Source organism: Panulirus ornatus, chromosome 10, assembly GCF_036320965.1.
Source record: "Panulirus ornatus isolate Po-2019 chromosome 10, ASM3632096v1, whole genome shotgun sequence".
In the NCBI taxonomy this organism is placed as follows: domain Eukaryota; kingdom Metazoa; phylum Arthropoda; class Malacostraca; order Decapoda; family Palinuridae; genus Panulirus; species Panulirus ornatus.
Genome location: NC_092233.1, coordinates 57424360 through 57442855, shown reverse-complemented (window position 1 = coordinate 57442855; position 18496 = coordinate 57424360). Strand labels below are relative to the sequence as shown.

The 18496-nt window shown below is 37.4% G+C and overlaps 1 protein-coding gene across 12 annotated transcripts in view; it reads right to left on the bottom strand.

Annotated features, from left to right (window-relative positions):
* Window positions 1–543: 543 nt before the first annotated feature.
* Window positions 544–18496, bottom strand: part of LOC139750965 (uncharacterized) — a 115509-nt gene continuing 97556 nt past the window's right edge. For 11 of the 12 annotated variants that reach the window (XM_071665923.1, XM_071665927.1, XM_071665928.1 and 8 more), the window contains 5 exons: window positions 17596–17673; window positions 15431–15503; window positions 13028–13151; window positions 5935–6086; window positions 544–2326 (listed from right to left, as the gene is read on the bottom strand). In XM_071665923.1, the coding sequence (XP_071522024.1) occupies window positions 2206–2326; window positions 5935–6086; window positions 13028–13151; window positions 15431–15503; window positions 17596–17673 (548 nt within the window). In that variant the 3' untranslated portion in view covers window positions 544–2205. The remainder of the gene's footprint in view (window positions 2327–5934; window positions 6087–13027; window positions 13152–15430; window positions 15504–17595; window positions 17674–18496) is intronic. The other variant, XR_011713257.1, reaches the window with a different exon arrangement.

The window sequence follows — 18496 nt, the reverse complement described above, 5'->3', positions numbered from 1 at the left end:
AAATGAGATGTTTGAGGACAATATGTGGTGTGGGGTGGTTTGATCGAATAAGTAATGAAAGGGTAAGAGAGATGCGCGGTAATAAAAAGTGTGGTTGAGAGAGCAGAAGACAGTGTTTTGAAATGGTTCTGTCACATGGAGAGAATGAGTGAGGAAAGATTGGCAACGAGGATATATGTGTCAGAGGTGGAGGGAACGAGGAGAAGTAGGAGACCAAATTGGAGGTGGAAAGATGGAGTGAAAAAGATTTTGAGTGATTGGGGCCCTTACACATCAATATAGAGGAACCTATATTACCATTTCAGGGTTTTCTTCACCCTATGGATAATATGTCCTGTATGAAAAAAAAGTTTCTCTAATAGATTTTTTACACAGAAGAGTATCCCTTAGGATCAGCTGCACAGTTTAAGGGTTAAAACCATTTGTTGGTATAAGGTTACAGCTAATAAGCAACCGTTATTTATTAGTAGTATTTCATAAACACTTTCTTTAGGTGCACATGTATTGCTTTTACTTATCAAGGATACAGACTTGATAAAAGACTTATTTCATTCACATTTATTCTACCAGAACTTTTCAGCAATGAGGATCTTTAAGCGTGGAAGTAGCATAAAATAGTATTTATGGTTAAGCACACACATCCAATATCACTAACATATTTTTGAACATCCTTCTTACCTAAAAAGATTATGATACATTTGAAGCTTGTCTTGAAATTATATTTTCATTAAAATATGAAATGGGTTAGAAATAACTTTATGAAACATATTACATACATAAAATATCCCATGTAAGACTAAGGGAACTGATGCCATCAACGTCACTTTATCCTGTACAAAAAATTCAGTCACTGCTGTAACAATAGAACTGTACAGTAAATTCTTCTTGCTGAACAATTCTAATCCATCATTCCCTTTTATACTCTATCTTAGAAATATTAAGCCATCTTTTTATATATCATACTGATATATTTATCTCTAACAGACAATGATTGGCACCAAATTATGTCACAATAGTATCACAGCACAACATTACTAGAATAAGCTGCGAAAGGTATGAATGAGATATATATTTTAACTGTCTATGCTAACAGCAACCCTTGAAATAATTTCTGTAGACAAATATACAGTAGTAAAAAAATCTGCATAATATAATCAACAATTTAGACAGCTTTAAGGAAAGAAATAAGCATCAGGATATTGTACAATGAAAATCTGAAAAAATTAATATATACTGAGAAGCTTGTTCTACATTTTAGTAGTACATTTATGATCAATATAAATCTTAATTTGCAGAGTTTATCATAGCACAATAGAAAAAGCATCACCCTAACCCTGTTATTGGTTACCTATTTAACTGATGCTAAAACTAAATTATATACCTTTGCAGACAAATATATTGAGCTCTGTATTTTGAGAACATTGTATAGCACAAATGTTAAATTAATGTTGGGCAAGTTTATTATGACTCTTCACGTAAGTGATATGGACTCTTAAAATGACTTGATATATAGTATATATGATTGTGGAATTAGGTTATACAACACAAGTAACAGAAAGCATCAGATTCAGGGATATCCACCAATTTCAAGATTTTCAGAAAGGTAATATTTTGATATATGGATATATATGATGAGATGCAATTGAAAGTCTTCAAAACTGTTGAATCTCCCTTTGCACTTTCATCATTCAGTCCAGTCAGCACAAGTGTAAAAACAGATATGGCCGTTAATGCTCTAGAAATTGTCATTTCTAGTACAGATTCATTCTACATTTTTAAACTACATTTCTCTGACTACTTTATTTTCACATTCTAAGCAGTTCAGATGATGTTAAAACACAAGTGATTTGGTCCCAGAAGAATACAGACAAGAAATAAATAAATAAATAAAGTAAACACAAATAACTACAGTGGTATTTTCATCATCAGATCTAAGAAACAATGATATACAAATGTTGCTACAGGACAACTACATACAAAACAGCTGCATACCCTCCAGGGTGCAGATGACAGGGTCGCCCATGGGGGGGCCTCTTGTCATGGAAGCTACAACACATTCAAAGAACAACAGCTAAATATTACATGGCTTATATAAAAAAGTCCATGGGACTCATTTTCTTAACTAAATACATTAGGACATAAGTTTGAAAAAATTACAAAACAAAAAAATTGCATAAGATTACAGTATATACTTTTAAGTGCTGCTTATTCATCCTTGAGCCGTTTGTAGAGACTCTGGACATAAGTGAAGACGCATTTCCAATCTGGTTTCTTCATCATAACCATGTCATCAACATCCAGGAGGGGCATAATTCCAGCTTTCTCACTGAAACAAGAAAATATAATTTATAAGCAAGCTATATCTGTACATAATGCTTCCACTTAAGTTTTGTAAGTTCAAGAACAATTCAGATGAAGAAAATTACCCTAGCAATATATAAGCTTATTTCTGTATTTAATCTATTTACAGCAGCAAGATCATATACATCCTAATATTTGTTTTCCTGTTCTTGTGGCAAGGCATATACATATACTGTTACACAAAAGGATGCCGTAAATGTCGGTTGACAAAATTTCCCTAGCAATATAGAAACTTTTTTCTGTACTTACACTATTTACAGCAGCTGGTTTGTATACACCTTGATGTTTTGTTTTTCTCACATTTGTGGCCAAGGCATTAACATATATACCATTACCAAGCAGGATGCTATGAATGTCAATCTACAAACTTAATTTCTTGCCACAAGTTGAACCTTACATGCACTGCAGGCTCTGTTGGCTGGCCTTAGATTGCAACCCTAACAAAGAATTAATCAACAGAGCTACTTGCAAGTCTTAGTAACCAGCTAGTGACCATGTTGGAGGGCTTCATGCTCTTTTCTGTGGCACCCATGCTACTCATATTTAGAATAAGCCAAATTGGTAAATAATATGTTTTTCATAAACTAGGAATACTTAACTCTTCACTGATGAAAAACAATAGGTTTGACAGTTCTTTGCGCACTTTATCTTCCTTGGTGACTGTTTCACTAATTAGAAAAAATAAATTGCATAGCAGTTTACTCTGCTCTGAAGGGTTAAAGTCCTAGAGCTTTTGCTTGTAATTCACTTTCAAAACACGGGTTTTAATCAGGAGAGAATCCTTTATGAATTTCTGATAGGGAGTCATGAACATAAGGCTACTGTCTTACCTTGACCTGTGCCTGGAGAGCATAAGATTGAAGCATTAAATCACAGTACTTTTTGAGGAAGTGGATCACCTGACAAGTGGTAAGACAGTGATATCATATAGCTAACAGCAGTAATAGTTTGTTGAGTGTTGAATGATCATCAGTTGCAATAATGGGCATTATTAATATCAGAAAATTTGAACTGAGATTAAACATTATAATTTGAATTTCATCTTTGTTTACAAAAGAATCTGTATCATGTGGTCCATGTACATAATTCATACTAGCTCCCTTTATTCATTCCTGCCACCACCCTGCCACACATGAAATGACAACCCCCTCCCCCCACATGCGTGCGAGGTAGCGCTAGGAGAAGACAACAAAGGCCCCATTTGTTCACACTCAGTCTCTAGCTGTCATGTAATAATGCCCGAAACCACAGCTCCCTTTCCACATCCAGGCCCCACACAACTTTCCATGGTTTACCCCAGACGCTTCACATGCCCTGATTCAATCCATTGACAGCACATCGATCCCGGTATACCACATCGATCCAATTCACTCTATTCCTTGCACGCCTTTCCCCCTCCTGCATGTTCAGGCCCCGATCACTCAAAATCTTTTTCACTCCATCTTTCCACCTCCAATTTGGTCTCCCACTTCTCGTTCCCTCCACTTCAGACTCATATATCCTCTTGGTCAATCTTTCCTCACTCATTCTCTCCATGTGCCCACACCATTTCAAAACACCCTCTTCTGCTCTCTCAACCACACTCTTTTTATTTCCATACATCTCTCTTACCCTTACATTACTTACTCGATCAAACCACCTCACACCACATATTGTCCTCAAACATCTCATCTCCAGCACATCCATCCTCCTGCGCACAACTCTATCCATAGCCCATGCCTCGCAACCGTACAACATTGTTGGAACCACTATCCCTTCAAATATACCCATTTTTGCTTTCCGAGATAATGTTCTCGACTTCCAAACATTCTTCAAGGCTCCCAGGATTTTTGCCACCTCCCCCACCCTATGATTCACTTCCGCTTCCATGGTTCCATCCGCTGCCAGATCCACTCCCAGATATCTAAAACACTTTACTTCCTCCAGTTTTTCTCCATTCAAACTTACCTCCCAATTGACTTGACCCTCAACCCTACTGTACCTAATAACCTTGCTCTTATTCACATTTACTCTTAACTTTCTTCTTTCACGCACTTTACCAAACTCAGTCACTAGCTTCTGCAGTTTCTTACATGAATCAGCCACCAGCGCTGTATCATCAGCGAACAACAACTGACTCACTTCCCAAGCTCTCTCATCCACAACAGACTGCATACTTGCCCCTCTTTCCAAAACTCTTGCATTCACCTCCCTAACAACCCCATCCATAAATAAATTAAACAACCATGGAGACATCACACACCCCAGCCACAAACCTACATTCACCGAGAAAGGGGAGAAAGAATACTTCCCATGTATTCCCTGCATGTTGTAGAAGGCGACTAAAAGGGAAGGGAGCGGGGGTCTGGAAATCCTCCCCTCTCGTTTTTATTTTTAATTTTCCAAAGGAAGGAACAGAGAAGGGGGCCAGGTGAGGATATTCCCTCAAAGGCCCAATCCTCTGTTCTTAACACTACCTCGCTATCATGGGAAATGGCGAATAGCATGAAAGAGATATAGATATATATATATATATATATATATATATATATATATATATATAATATATATATATATATATATATATATATATATATATATATATATGTATACTTACCTCATGCCACAGGAGTACCTTTTATCTTAATAGAGCTCATACATCGCTCAGGAAGCTGGCCATGTCCGCAGAGTAGTGATGTGTGCCATGTTTCTCTGTGAGGAGACTGTGGACCAACTGAACAGTAAATGTTTAGTATCTTCATTGTAGTAGTTGCATTGTGGGCTTGAAGGGTCTTGGGATATGTTAAATCAGTGTTTGTAGCGTTGTCAGGATGGGTGATGTCCCAAGTGTAGATGGGAGAGTAGTTTCAGATGGGTGTATGTCTGGTGGTTTTTAGGACCAAGTGTTTAGTGCATGTTGGGTTACTTTCGTGTGTGTATATTTTGTCAGTATTGTCTGTTGGGGGTAGGGTTAATTGTTAGTAGAGGTTGCTGTGGTTAGCTTTTTATTTCTGCTTAGGGGATGGTTGATAGTTATGGATGGGAGGGATATTGCACTGTTGCAAAGAAACGAGTGCTGAACATGCTGAGGTGGAATTATATTGGGAAGATCTTTGCTTCACTTGTGGTTGCATGGCAGCCACTAATTGTTAAATGCCCTATTTAACATGGTTTGGAGCTTCATTATATAGTATTTGCTGATGACAGGGTGGATCACCAGGCAGATGAGGCATAGTTTAGGACGGAGCAGATGAAATGTTTGTAGAGGATGCTAAGCGATTCTTTTTCTTGTTCAAAACTGGTACTTCTTACGGAATTTACTTAGTTGTTAGATATTAAACCATGTTGTATGAGAGTGGGATATTTTGCATGATTCTCTTTTTCAGAGAATCTGGATACTGAAGAAAGAGGTGATTTAGAGTGGCACATGGGGAGTTGGGTGGTTCGGAGCATTTTAGGATTGATATTATGTTGGCAAGTTTCTAGATGTTATGGATTTTGTTATGTAGCCAGGAGTGGTTGAAGATATCTGTAAGTGCTTGGACTGCAACTGGGCCAAAGTAAACAGCAAGTAAAACCTAAATCCATACTCACTCTGCCACTCGGAAAGCGAGTTCAAAGTTGTAACGGCGATTTTTGGGGTCAAGTTTATCAAAGTCGAATGCATCTGGGTAGAAATGGTGGATAAGAGCACAGAAGGCCATACCATCATTCCAACTTGTGCTGAAGTTCTCAATCTTTATTCCCTGTTCCAACAGATGCACAAATTAATACATTTGGAAGATACCAGTAAGTATGAGACACATGAACTCATCTTTGTCTGAGGATAGCTTTGGAAGACTTTGTAATGAAAGTTAAGACTGTATGTTGCTGCTTACAGCAGCACTCACTCTAGATAAGTTGTCCAAGTTTATCCTAGAAAAATATTTGCAAGTGAAGTATTAATGAGATACAAAATGTTAGAGCATTCAGTGCATTAATTTGTGAGATAAAAGCTCAAGGTGAATAAGAACATGTTGGACAGATTTCAAAGGAACTTGTTTGCAACAATATGCTAAGTAATGAATAATCAAGAAATTTCTGAAATTTATACACTGATCAATGACTAATAAAAAAGTATGAGAATGAGTATATGCCATGCAAAAATATTATATTCATCTCATCAGTTACCCAGATATACTGTGATTTAAGCTCATCACTTTATGACTTAAACACTACAAAAATTTATTCTACTCTATAAGGTGTGTTAATCAGAGTACTTGTGATTCCTCTATTTAGTATTATTTATCATAAGATATATAGCTATTACATATCTTTTCTGCAATCACATGCAAAAATTTTAAGAAGAATGAAATCACTACTGCACCAAGATATACAAGTAGTAGGAAATGGAGATGCAGTGCCTGGAAGGCTGAAGGATACAAATTTCCTGTACAATGAAAACACTGCTGTATGGTCACAATATATACAAGGACTACAAACTCTGTCGATAAATGTATGTATGCCTAATTCATGAATCATGACCCTCCAAAGTAAAAGATAGTTATTTAAATTCACTGCACATGCTCTACTCCAAATTCAAAACAAAAAGTAATATTGTCACACTTCTATATTCTGTATGTACACCATGCTAAAACATTTTGGTTATATACATACATATACACACATACACGCACACATGGACACAAATGCACATATGGCACTTTTACCCGCCTTTACTGCACTGATTTGCCGGTACTGGTTGAAATACGTGATTGTAGCTAAAATAAAAAATTTGATGACTGCATTGAAAGACAGAGTTGGTGAAGATTTCCATCACGTAAAAAACATATTGAAGTAGTCATCTTGCTGAAAACCAACTGGTGTTTACCAATTAACATTGGTAGAACACACAAGCATCCAAGACTATCTTAAAATTCCTTGTTTTCCTTGAATTTTAATAGCATCAAGCTCTTTTACCCATGGGTAAATGAATATAAGAGTGAATACAAAGCAAAATAAAATTCACTGTGTATCACTAGAACAGCAAGAAAAGGGTTACACACAGTGAAAAGCACACTCTTACCTCAATATTGGTAACAATCCGCAGGTGATTCGAGTTAAATGCTTATTCTTTTATAAATACTTATCTTCTAACCTGTTCCTGAATATAGGAATCAAATGTATAAATTTCTTTGCTTACTCTCACATAATCATCTTATAACTTCTGTGATAAAGATGACAATATGTGCTTCTTAAATTTTCATTTTCTTTTCGCACTGTGATTTTTTTAAGTGAGGTTACTGTTTCCATTCCCTCCAGCACAAAAAGCCTCCAGTGCACATTATCAAAGCCATTCCTATAGCATCCTCATCTTATGTACCTCTGATTCAATGATTCATTCTGAATCTGTCCACCAAACAAAGACTATCTCTTCTTATACCTTCAACTATTTTGCTGTATACCCTCTTCAGCAACCTATCGTCTGCTATGTATCCTAAATGGCCATACAACCTTAAAAAGCTTTTACTCATGTTTCCTTCAAATGATTTCTTCACTGTACTTATCTTTCTCACACCTTAAAACTCTTTACTCCTAATTCCTACTATATAATAGTTACTCATCTCTAATACTCTTTATTTTTCAAGTAATCTGGACAAATTACACAGATTCCATGTCCTTACAACTTAGATAGGATAGCACTCTATGTAAGCTTCTTACACACTGTTTAACACAATTAAATTCATTCGTCACTATAGTTTTCAGGGAACACACCTTGCATGACAGCTCTCAGCAATAGCTTTCCCAACACCATCCTTACCACAATCAGATATCGAAATTCATCAGTATCTTGCAATTCTTCTTCCTTTACAAAAACTACTCTACAAGTATTCTTTTTCAGCATTCTTCTCCTGCATGCACCATCAATATGAACCACCATTCTATCCAATTTCTTCTCTGATTCAGCTAACAGAAAAATATCACATGAATACAATAACTGTGGTAGCTTTCACTCTATACCTCCATGGTTCAGGTGTATACTACTATCACCGCATCTCACTCTCATGATGCCCCTTTCATAAAGGCACGAGTAAATGGTAACATTACACAGCCCCAACAAACTTGCATATACATTTCAAGCCAATTACTCGTATACATTATATTATACTTAATCGCTGTCTCCCGCGTCAGGGAGGTAGCACTAGGAAACAGACATAGAATGGCCCAACCACTCATATATATATATATAGTATATGCCCATATACATACATATACATACACAGACATATACATATAAACACATGTATTTATTCATGCTTGCCTTCATCCATTCCTGTCTACCTGGCCACACAGGAAATAGCATCCCCCCCCTCCTTTAGCAAGATAGTGCCAGGAAAAGACAAAAAAGGCCACATTCATTCACACTCAGTCTCTAGCTGTCATGTGTAATGCACCAAAACCACGATTCCCTATCCATGTCCAGGCCCCACAAACCTTTCCATACCTATATTTATTATTATACTTAATCACTGCTTCCCACATCAGCAAGGTAGTGCCAGGAAACCGACGACAAATGGCTCATTCACTCGAGTACACATATATATATACATGCACATATACATACATATACAAATCAACATATACACATATACCTACATATACATACACATACAGAGACATATATACACATGTACATATTCATACTTGCTCAACTTAATCCCTTCCTGTCGCTACCCTGCCCTACAGGAGACAGCATTGCTACCCCCTGCTTCAGCAAGGTAGCACCAGGAAAAACAAACAAAAAGAGGCCACATTCGTTCACAGTCTATACTTGCCATGTGTTATGCACCAAAACCACAGCTCCCTATCCACATACAGGCCCCACGAACCTTTCCATGGTGTACCCCAGGTGCTTCACATGCCCTGGTTCAGTCCACAGACAGCACGTTGACCCCAGTATACCACATCATTCCAATTCACTCTATTCCTTGCATGCCTCTCACTCTCCTGTATGTTCAGGCCCTGATTGCTCAAAATACTTTTCACTCCATCTTTCCACCAATTTGGTCTCCCATTTCTCCTTGTTCCCTCCACCTGTGACACTTATATCCTCTTTGTCAATCTTTCCTCACTCATTCTCTCCAAATGTCAAAACCATTTCAACATACCCTCTTCTTCTCTCTCAACCACACTCTTTTCATTTCCACACATCTCTCTTACCCTTTCATTACTTACTCGACCAAACCACCCCACACCACATATTGCCCTCAAAAATTTCATTTCCAACACATTCACTCTCCTCCATATATATATATATATATATATATATATATATATATATTATCCCTGGGGATAGGGGAGAAAGAATACTTCCCATGTATTCCCTGCGTGTCGTAGAAGGCGACTAAAAGGGGAGGAAGCGGGGGGCTGGAAATCCTCCCCTCTCGTTTTTTTTTAATTTTGCCAAAGAAGGAACAGAGGGGAGGGCCAGGTGAGGATATTCCCTCAAAGGCCCAGTCCTCTGTTCTTAACGCTACCTCGCTGATGCGGGAAATGGCGAATAGTTTGAAAAAAAAAAAGAATATATATATATATATAGAGAGAGAGAGAGAGAGAGAGAGAGAGTGAATTGGAACAATGTGCGCTACTGGGGTCAACGTGCTGTCAATGGACTGAACCAGGGCATTTAAAGCATCTGGGGTAAACCATGGAAAGGTTTGTGGTTTCAGTGCATTACACATGACAGCTAGAGCCTTCCACCTCTTTTATTTTCTTAATTTTTCTTTGTCTATTACTGCATCTCCATTATTGCCCTATCTGTTCCCTTGTCCTTACACTGTTCCCCAACTTCCAATATATTTTCTATTCACTTTGAAGTTCACTGATGCTCTTACCCTAGCTCTCATTTGCCCTTTTTTTCATCTCTTATACCTTTCTCCTAACCTGCTGCTGCTTGTTCTTATACTTCTCACAGTCACTTTAATTCCTTCCCTGCAAATGATGTCTATACACCTGCTTCTCTTTTCATTTTCGCATGTGATTTATCTTCCTCATACCACAACTTACTACCCTCTCTCATGTCCACATCCCATCTCCCATATGTCAAACTCGTCAAATACCTACGTAAGCACTCCTTCCTTAAATACCTTCCACTCTTTTTGTTTCATTTAGTTTCACCCTATGCCATTCTTCACTCGATTTTCTTGGTATCTCTGCATGTTGCATCTTTCCCAAGTTTACTGACTTCCAACTTTCATGAAATTTCCTCTTTCCCTAAAACCAATGAAATTTTTCAGATTTGTCTCTGTCTACAAATAAGGAGTTCCACCCACTGCCCTACTCAACATCATATCTAACAACATCACCTTTGGAAGCCTGTCAAGAAGCCCAATCACCCTTGTATAATATATTTTTGCACCTCATATTTAGACTTGGTATTCTAAACTACCATTCCTCTTTCAGCACATAAGCTCTTCCTCAATTTCATGTACAGTAAGGTTTTCACCTCCCTATCATTCCCTGAATTGCCATGTTACCCACTCTTGCATTCAGATCCCTTAGCATCAAGGTTCAGTTCTTTCCATAAAACTGTCACACCACTCGCTTAACTCATCCCAAAAGGCACTCACTTCTTCACTCCTCTCATTATCAAGTGCACAAGCACAAATAACCACCCACTCTTGTGGTAACCAACTTAATTTCTTACATCAATCTTGAAATTATTTCCATACATTTTATCAGAAGTGCCATCCCTAACTTTAAAACTCAGAACATTCCCAAATCATTCTTCTCCATCTCCCCTCAATTTTAAACATAAATTAGTAACAAAGTCACAAACAAATTACAGAAAATGTAAAGTACTGAAAAAATTGTACTGAAATAAATGGAAATATTTCTAACATGCCTATTTCCTCTATAACTCCTATTAAGGGTGTGGCCATGGCAAAAGAATCTCTACTTATCCTCATCCTTACATGTCTGCCTCACATACACCATTCCATGCCATCTCCCCCCAGTTTCTATATCTTCAATACTCTTCCACTCTCTTTCCCCATGTCACAGGTGGTCTTCCTCTTACACCAACTACTTTAATTTTACGAACATACAATCTCCTTATATACTCCCTATCTTGCACTCTTTCTACATGCTCACACCATCTCAAAGTATTACATTTCACCCACTCTACCACTCCACAATTCATTCCCTTTGCATTTCATGCCATATTAAATCTCTTATACACCCTCTCATTACTTTCTTCATCTATTCATACTACATGCTCCTCTCGGATCACTCATTTCCACAGCCTAGATTCTTGAACTCTGTGATTCATCTCATATCCATGTTTTAGCTACATAGGTCAAGGTTAGGAGGACTATGCTTTCCGGTAATCTTTTCTTCACTTCCATACTTGCACCTCTACCCTCCATTATTCTGTTAAGGAACTTGAAGCTCTTCTACCATGTACTGCTCTCTCCCTTAACTCTCCTTTCATATCACCAAACTTGCCCAGGACAGCTCCCAAATACTTACGTTATGTCATCTCTTCCAGTCTTTTTCCCCCATAGTACACTTTCTTCTCTCACTCTACAGGATTATTAGAATCTATACTTTCTCTCTGTTTCTTTTCAAACACCATAACTTTCTTTTTTTTGCATTTAACTTCACTTGCCTACTTACATCGTAAAAGACACTTACAACCTTCAGCAACTCTTAACAAACAGTACTGTCTGCTAACAGGATTGTTACTACCCAGCATACTTCACCACTGCACTCCATCTGTACACCTCTTTTCCTTAGTTTTGCTTTCATTTTTCATATCACTCCATCCTTATATGTTAAAAATCCTTGTTGATATCACACTGCCCTGCCTCACACCCACACTTATACCAAAACTTTAACCCAGCTCTCAACCACTCTAACACATGCATTTGATCTTTTATAGAAAGCTTTCACACCATCCAACAGTTGTCCCCTCTACCCAATATATCCTTAACACATCCCATAAAGCATTCCACTCGATATGTCAATATGCTTTCTCAAGATCCATAAAAGCTGCATACAGCTTCTTACCTTTTACAAGAAACTTTTCCACACTCATTCTTGCCAGAAATATTTCATGCATATAAATATCAAACTTTAATGTGCTTGAATACTGCATTGTAATTTTTCCCTCAAAGTATCATATGATATTGCCAAAATGATTTAACACAGATAAACTGTGAAAAACACCACTACAGGCATAACATCAAGTTGCCAAATTAGGTAAACTGCTAAAAGAGGTATTGATGTGCTTGATGCTGAAATTATTGTATCAACATAATCTTTAAGGATGACTGTGGGTTTAAATAGTTGTGGGAAAGTACACAGTGTTATCTCTTTAAAATAAATACATCTTGTAAACCAAATTTGCGTAAAAATAATCAAATAAATGCAGTTGATGTTTGCTTTATTTGATAATGTTCACCTGTCCCTTAAAAGCACAAGGCTTACAAGAGTTTATCATTGTTAGGCTTACGCAAGTTTACTGGTGATTAAGTATTTTTGCATTCAGAACTTTACAATTGTTCAGTCTGTAAAACCACTGTCATAAAGTGGGCTACGACAATACAATTTCACATGAATGGATAGTGCAATGTTACGTAGTGGTGGGATCCCTGGGCTACATGCATGGAGCCACATGAGGGTGCCTATGTGAGGCCCTGTGTACCTTATAGTCGCGGGTGCGGCACTGGCACCACGTCAGCAGCATATCCTTCACCCCAGAGGCGCTGCGACTCAGTTGACTGGATAATTGGAAAAGTGGGCCACCACCCGCAGACTTCGACTTAGAGCTGTAGAAGGAGGAAGAGGCCGTGAAGCAGTGCTGACCAGCAGGCAGCAGTAGCAGCAGCAACGGCAGCAGAGAGCAGCCAGCAGGCACCCAGCAGGTTAGTGCCTCGTGCTACACAGCTCATGCAGCAGTTCTGCTCTAAATATCTCCCAAGTTACCCTACAGTCTCTCAAGTAGGCTAATATCTAGTGTTATGTTGCTGTGTTAATAGAAGACAGGTTCACAAGATCCATTCACACGCATAAAGTTGACAGGAAAGAGAAGATCTTCAACATAACATTACAGGTCTTAGGAAAAAAGCAGTCTTGTCACCAGATAATGCAAAATAGTTCACCTATCCTAATCACAACTTTTGTATATTAATGGATAAAATAATCCTAAACTAATCAACAGAAAATTACTGTGCCTCTATAGGCACCTAATGAAATCTGATTAATCTGAAAATAGACTAACCTAATACTACATTACATGTTTCTCTGACATCTGTAGGAAAATATATATATATGCAGGTAACCGTGGGGGAAATGAAACAAGTTCATTTTCCTTGTGGTTATCAGCAAATACTGGATCACCAGCACCACTGTGACCTCTTGCTATATATATAACTGGTAGACTCCAGTGCCACTTCTCATCCTTTGGTGCCTCACCCGTGACAGATCACTGGCAGAGGGCAATTCCAGTGCAGTGTTTCCAGAGGCAGTGAGACTCAAAATTGTCCAAAAAAATTAAAAGTGACAGCACATCTCAGGTGTTTGTCCAAATCTAAGAGTTTTGCCTTGATGTAATTAGGCAATGCCTCCCCCTTAAATCCTATTTACACTTGGCAATTTTATTAATGCAAGAACTATGTAAAACTGTACATGTGAAGAATCTCATTCCCTTAAAAAGTAAAAACTCATGCCAACTTGTGCATAGCAGTTAATTTTTTATTACTTTAAAAAGTGATTAGAGGTCCTTGAAACACTAATTAATCAACTATCTACGAAAACAGCTAATGGGATTAAAACCATATGTAACTACATAACTGTATGTACAAATGTTTTCTAGTTCCCTAAACTATGTATGTTGATATAAGCTAGAATTATACTTTCAAACTATCCCCTACAGCCAATGAGCCTTCCTCGCTAATTCAAGGGGTAATGATTTTCAAAAAAATGAATGCATGTGATCAAGATACTAACTGTGCTAATACTACAATCAATTTCTAGCAAAGGAAACTGTGTTATGTGTAAACAGTTATGCTTTTTATGAGCAAGGAAAGCAGTGGGAAGCATGTGGACTAATTAGGAGGGTTTGTAATCTAGCTAATGACAGAGCTAAGAGAAAGTAGGATTGGTAGGGAACCACACCGAGAGTGATAGAGGAACAGCTGGGAGGGGCGATGTTCTATCTAAGAGCACACATGGGAACCATGGGATACCAACTCTACCTTGCTTTCGTACTCGGCTGTGGATCGCTTACAGAAGTCTAGGATGATTTTTTTGATTGTGGCAGCATTGTGTCTTATAATGGGCAGGGTCAAGGAGAAGGGACTGGGAAAACACAGAGTAGTTATTGTATAATGTGACAAGGGTGGGCTCATCCATACCTTGGAGATCTGACAGTAATAATAAGACTATCTACCAACAATAAAGGAATGTCCTGTAACAGTAAGTGCACGAGCAAAAAGGAGTTTAGAATAAGACAAAATATAAATAAAATGTTATGCATGTATGATGTGTAAAATAATTCTAAGCTATGATGGACAACACTTCAAACTACAAACAACATATATGGACTAATATCAGCTTCTTTGTACAATATGCAGTTTTTCACCAGCCTCTGTCTATCATTTCAGCTACCTGATACATGTACATAATATAGCAAATGATAAGCAGGACAATATTTTACAAATAAGCATAATTACATTTTGACACACACACAAATTCCATGGAAAGTAACCTGAAAATAATGTACAACAATAAAATATGACACAGCTGATGCTAATATGTACATCATTCACTATAAATGTCTTTTCATTCTGGAAGCAACACAAATCCACAGCTAAAATTACTTGATTTCTATGAAACTTGCTAACTTAACTAGATGGAGAATCATAATTACATAACATCCCCTAACCACCAGAATATGAATGAGAGAATGTTTTCCTTTTTTCACACATAATTTGTTCCTTATCCAAAAATCAGTGTAAGTCAATTTCAAACATTCTCTTATTCAACCCCAAAGCAATGAATATGGAGCAGGACTCTACCATTTCAGTACAAAATTAATCACACTGACCTTGTGGAGCGGGAGGTTTGCGCATCCATTTGCTTGAATTTATCAAATGGAGACACAACCTTTTTGCTGTCGGCTGCAGAATAAGTGTGCAAGTTAGATTACTGATGTACTTGTATGATGAAAATTCTAGACACATAATTAGATTTATAACATGAACTACTGATATTAAGAAAAATGCAACTGTTATATTGACAAAAGGCAATTATAAAATATTGATTTAATCCTTAAACAGCAGTACTGTTGCCATTTTCAATCTCCTTATGAAAAAAGTTATTCCTTAAAATATATGCCTATATAACTCTTAGAACAAAATAAAAAATAAATACTTTTTCTATATGTTGGTGTAGGACTTTCTCCTTTCACAAACTCTTTCAAACTCAGTCACCAACTCTGTAGTTTCACACTCAAATCTGCTACCAGTGCTGTATCATCACCAAACATTTAACTGTCTTATTTCCCAAGCCCTGTCATTCCCCACAGACCACATGCTCTCTACTCTCTCCAAGACTTTCTCATGAACCTCACCACCCCATCTATAAACAAACTGAACAAGCAAGGTGACATCACACACCCCTGCTACAGACCAATGTTCACTTGAAACCATTCACTCTCCTTTCTTCCTACTTATACACATGCCTTACATCCTTGACAAAACTTCTCTCTGCTCCTAGCAACTGTCCTCCCACATAATATATTCTTAAGACCTTTCACAAGGCCTCTCCTTCAACCCTATCATATACTTTCTTCAGATCCATAAACATGACTTACAAATCTGTTTCCCTAAGTATAACCCACACACATTACTTAAACACCTAATTCACACAAGCCCTACCACTTCTGAAATCACACTGCTCTTTCCCTATCTGATGGTCTGTACAAGCCTTCACCCCGTCAATCAACACCCTCCCATACAACTTAACAGGTACACTCAACAGAATCTTCACTGTGAAGAGATATATGCACATCACCACTGGAAAGAGAAAATAAAAATGGGGAGTATTTTTGCTTAATACATCCTCTGTCTGTGGATGTATTAAACGAAAGTACTCACCATGATTATTTTTTCTTTCCAGTGGTGATTGTGTGCATATATATATATATATATATATATATATATATATATATATATTTGTATGGTTGCGAGGCGTGGGCTATGGATAGAGTTGTGCGCAGGAGGATGGATGTGCTGGAAATGAGATGTTTGAGGACAATGTGTGGTGTGAGTGGTTTGATCGAGTAAGTAACGTAAGGGTAAGAGAGATGTGTGGAAATAAAAAGAGCGTGGTTAAGAGAGCAGAAGAGGGTGTTTTGAAATGGTTTGGGCACATGGAGAGAATGAGTGAGAAAAGATTGACCAAGAGGATATATGTGTCGGAGGTGGAGGGAACGAGGAGAAGTGGGAGACCAAATTGGAGGTGGAAAGATGGAGTGAAAAAGATTTTGTGTGATCGGGGCCTGAACATGCAGGAGGGTGAAAGGAGGGCAAGGAATAGAGTGAATTGGATCGATGTGGTATACTGGGGTTGACGTGCTGTCAGTGGATTGAATCAGGGCATGTGAAGCGTCTGGGGTAAACCATGGAAAGCTGTGTAGGTATGTATATTTGCGTGTGTGGACGTATGTATATACATGTGTATGGGGGTGGGTTGGGCCATTTCTTTCGTCTGTTTCCTTGCGCTACCTCGCAAACGCGGGAGACAGCAGCAAAAAAAATATTTTTTTTTTTTTTTTTTTTTTTATACTTTGTCGCTGTCTCCCGCGTTTGCGAGGTAGCGCAAGGAAACAGACGAAAGAAATATATATATAAATATATATATAAACACTATGACTTTTGATACAATGCAAGGCTCACTTTCTCATCTTTAACATATTTCACACAATTGAAGCCATTTAGCTCAGCAATCTAGTAGTACAACAATCCATTCTCACTGGATAATCATCCTGATTTAATATCTGTATATATTTTCATTTGCTATCTTTCACATTTTAAATCCTGTCAGTCAAGTAAGGTCATTTTATCTTTGTTAATGTTCAGTCTATACCATTTTATAACTCACTTCACAAAAAATTTACACAATCGTAGATTCTCGTGAACAAATTGACACCCTTTTTTCATTCCATTCTAACACATCATCAATTCTTCAATAAAAGTAACATCAACTAACTTTTGCTGGCATAAGATGTCTTGTTGGAGGAAGTACTAGAGGAGAAGCTTGAAGAATAGGAACTCTTTTGGACATTGACTGTTGAGAAGATACGATTCACAATGTCAAACATCATATATGAAATATGTGAAAATAGATGTGTTAACCATATCATCTAAGGGATGTCACTCCCATTCTGAAAATGATTTGTTGCAACTAAGACAAACATCCTCATACTAATGATTAAATCTATGACTAAATCGTTTACACAAATAAGATGAATGAATAAGTATAACTATTTACACTGTCTGATAAGATGCATAATCCTCTTTGCACAATCTCCGATTCCTGTTTCATGGCGCTACCTCACTAATGTGGGAAACAGTAATCAAGTATAATGAATAAAATAAATATATTGCAATAGATCACAGTGATGTGTGTGATCTAGTATTTGCTGATAAGCACAAGGAAAATGAAACACAATAAGTTCCCAAGTGCACTTTCGAAAATTATCACATTGTCAGGGGAGCTACAAGAATGAGATAGAAGAATTAAGTCAGTCAATTTATGTACATAGAAGAGGCAGAGCTAAGATGCTGTTGGTAAATAAGTGTTTCCACTTGGTGGTGTTCAGGACTGGCACAATGTCTTGTCATAAAAATTTTTATCATGGACAGGATATGGAACCATTTAAAAATTTTGCCTAAACAAAGTGTTCCAATTTGTGTAGATCTTCACTGATATTCATGTTACAATTCTTTGTGTGTTTAAAAAGAGATGATTCAACAATATTTCTCTTGGTCAGGGAGGTGCAATTAATACATGAATTAGCTTTACTCTAATCAGTTCAAAGGTCAAAATTTTAAACATGATTAAACAAAGCATTTGATTCTTGCCCAGTTCTTATATTTATGTTACTTAA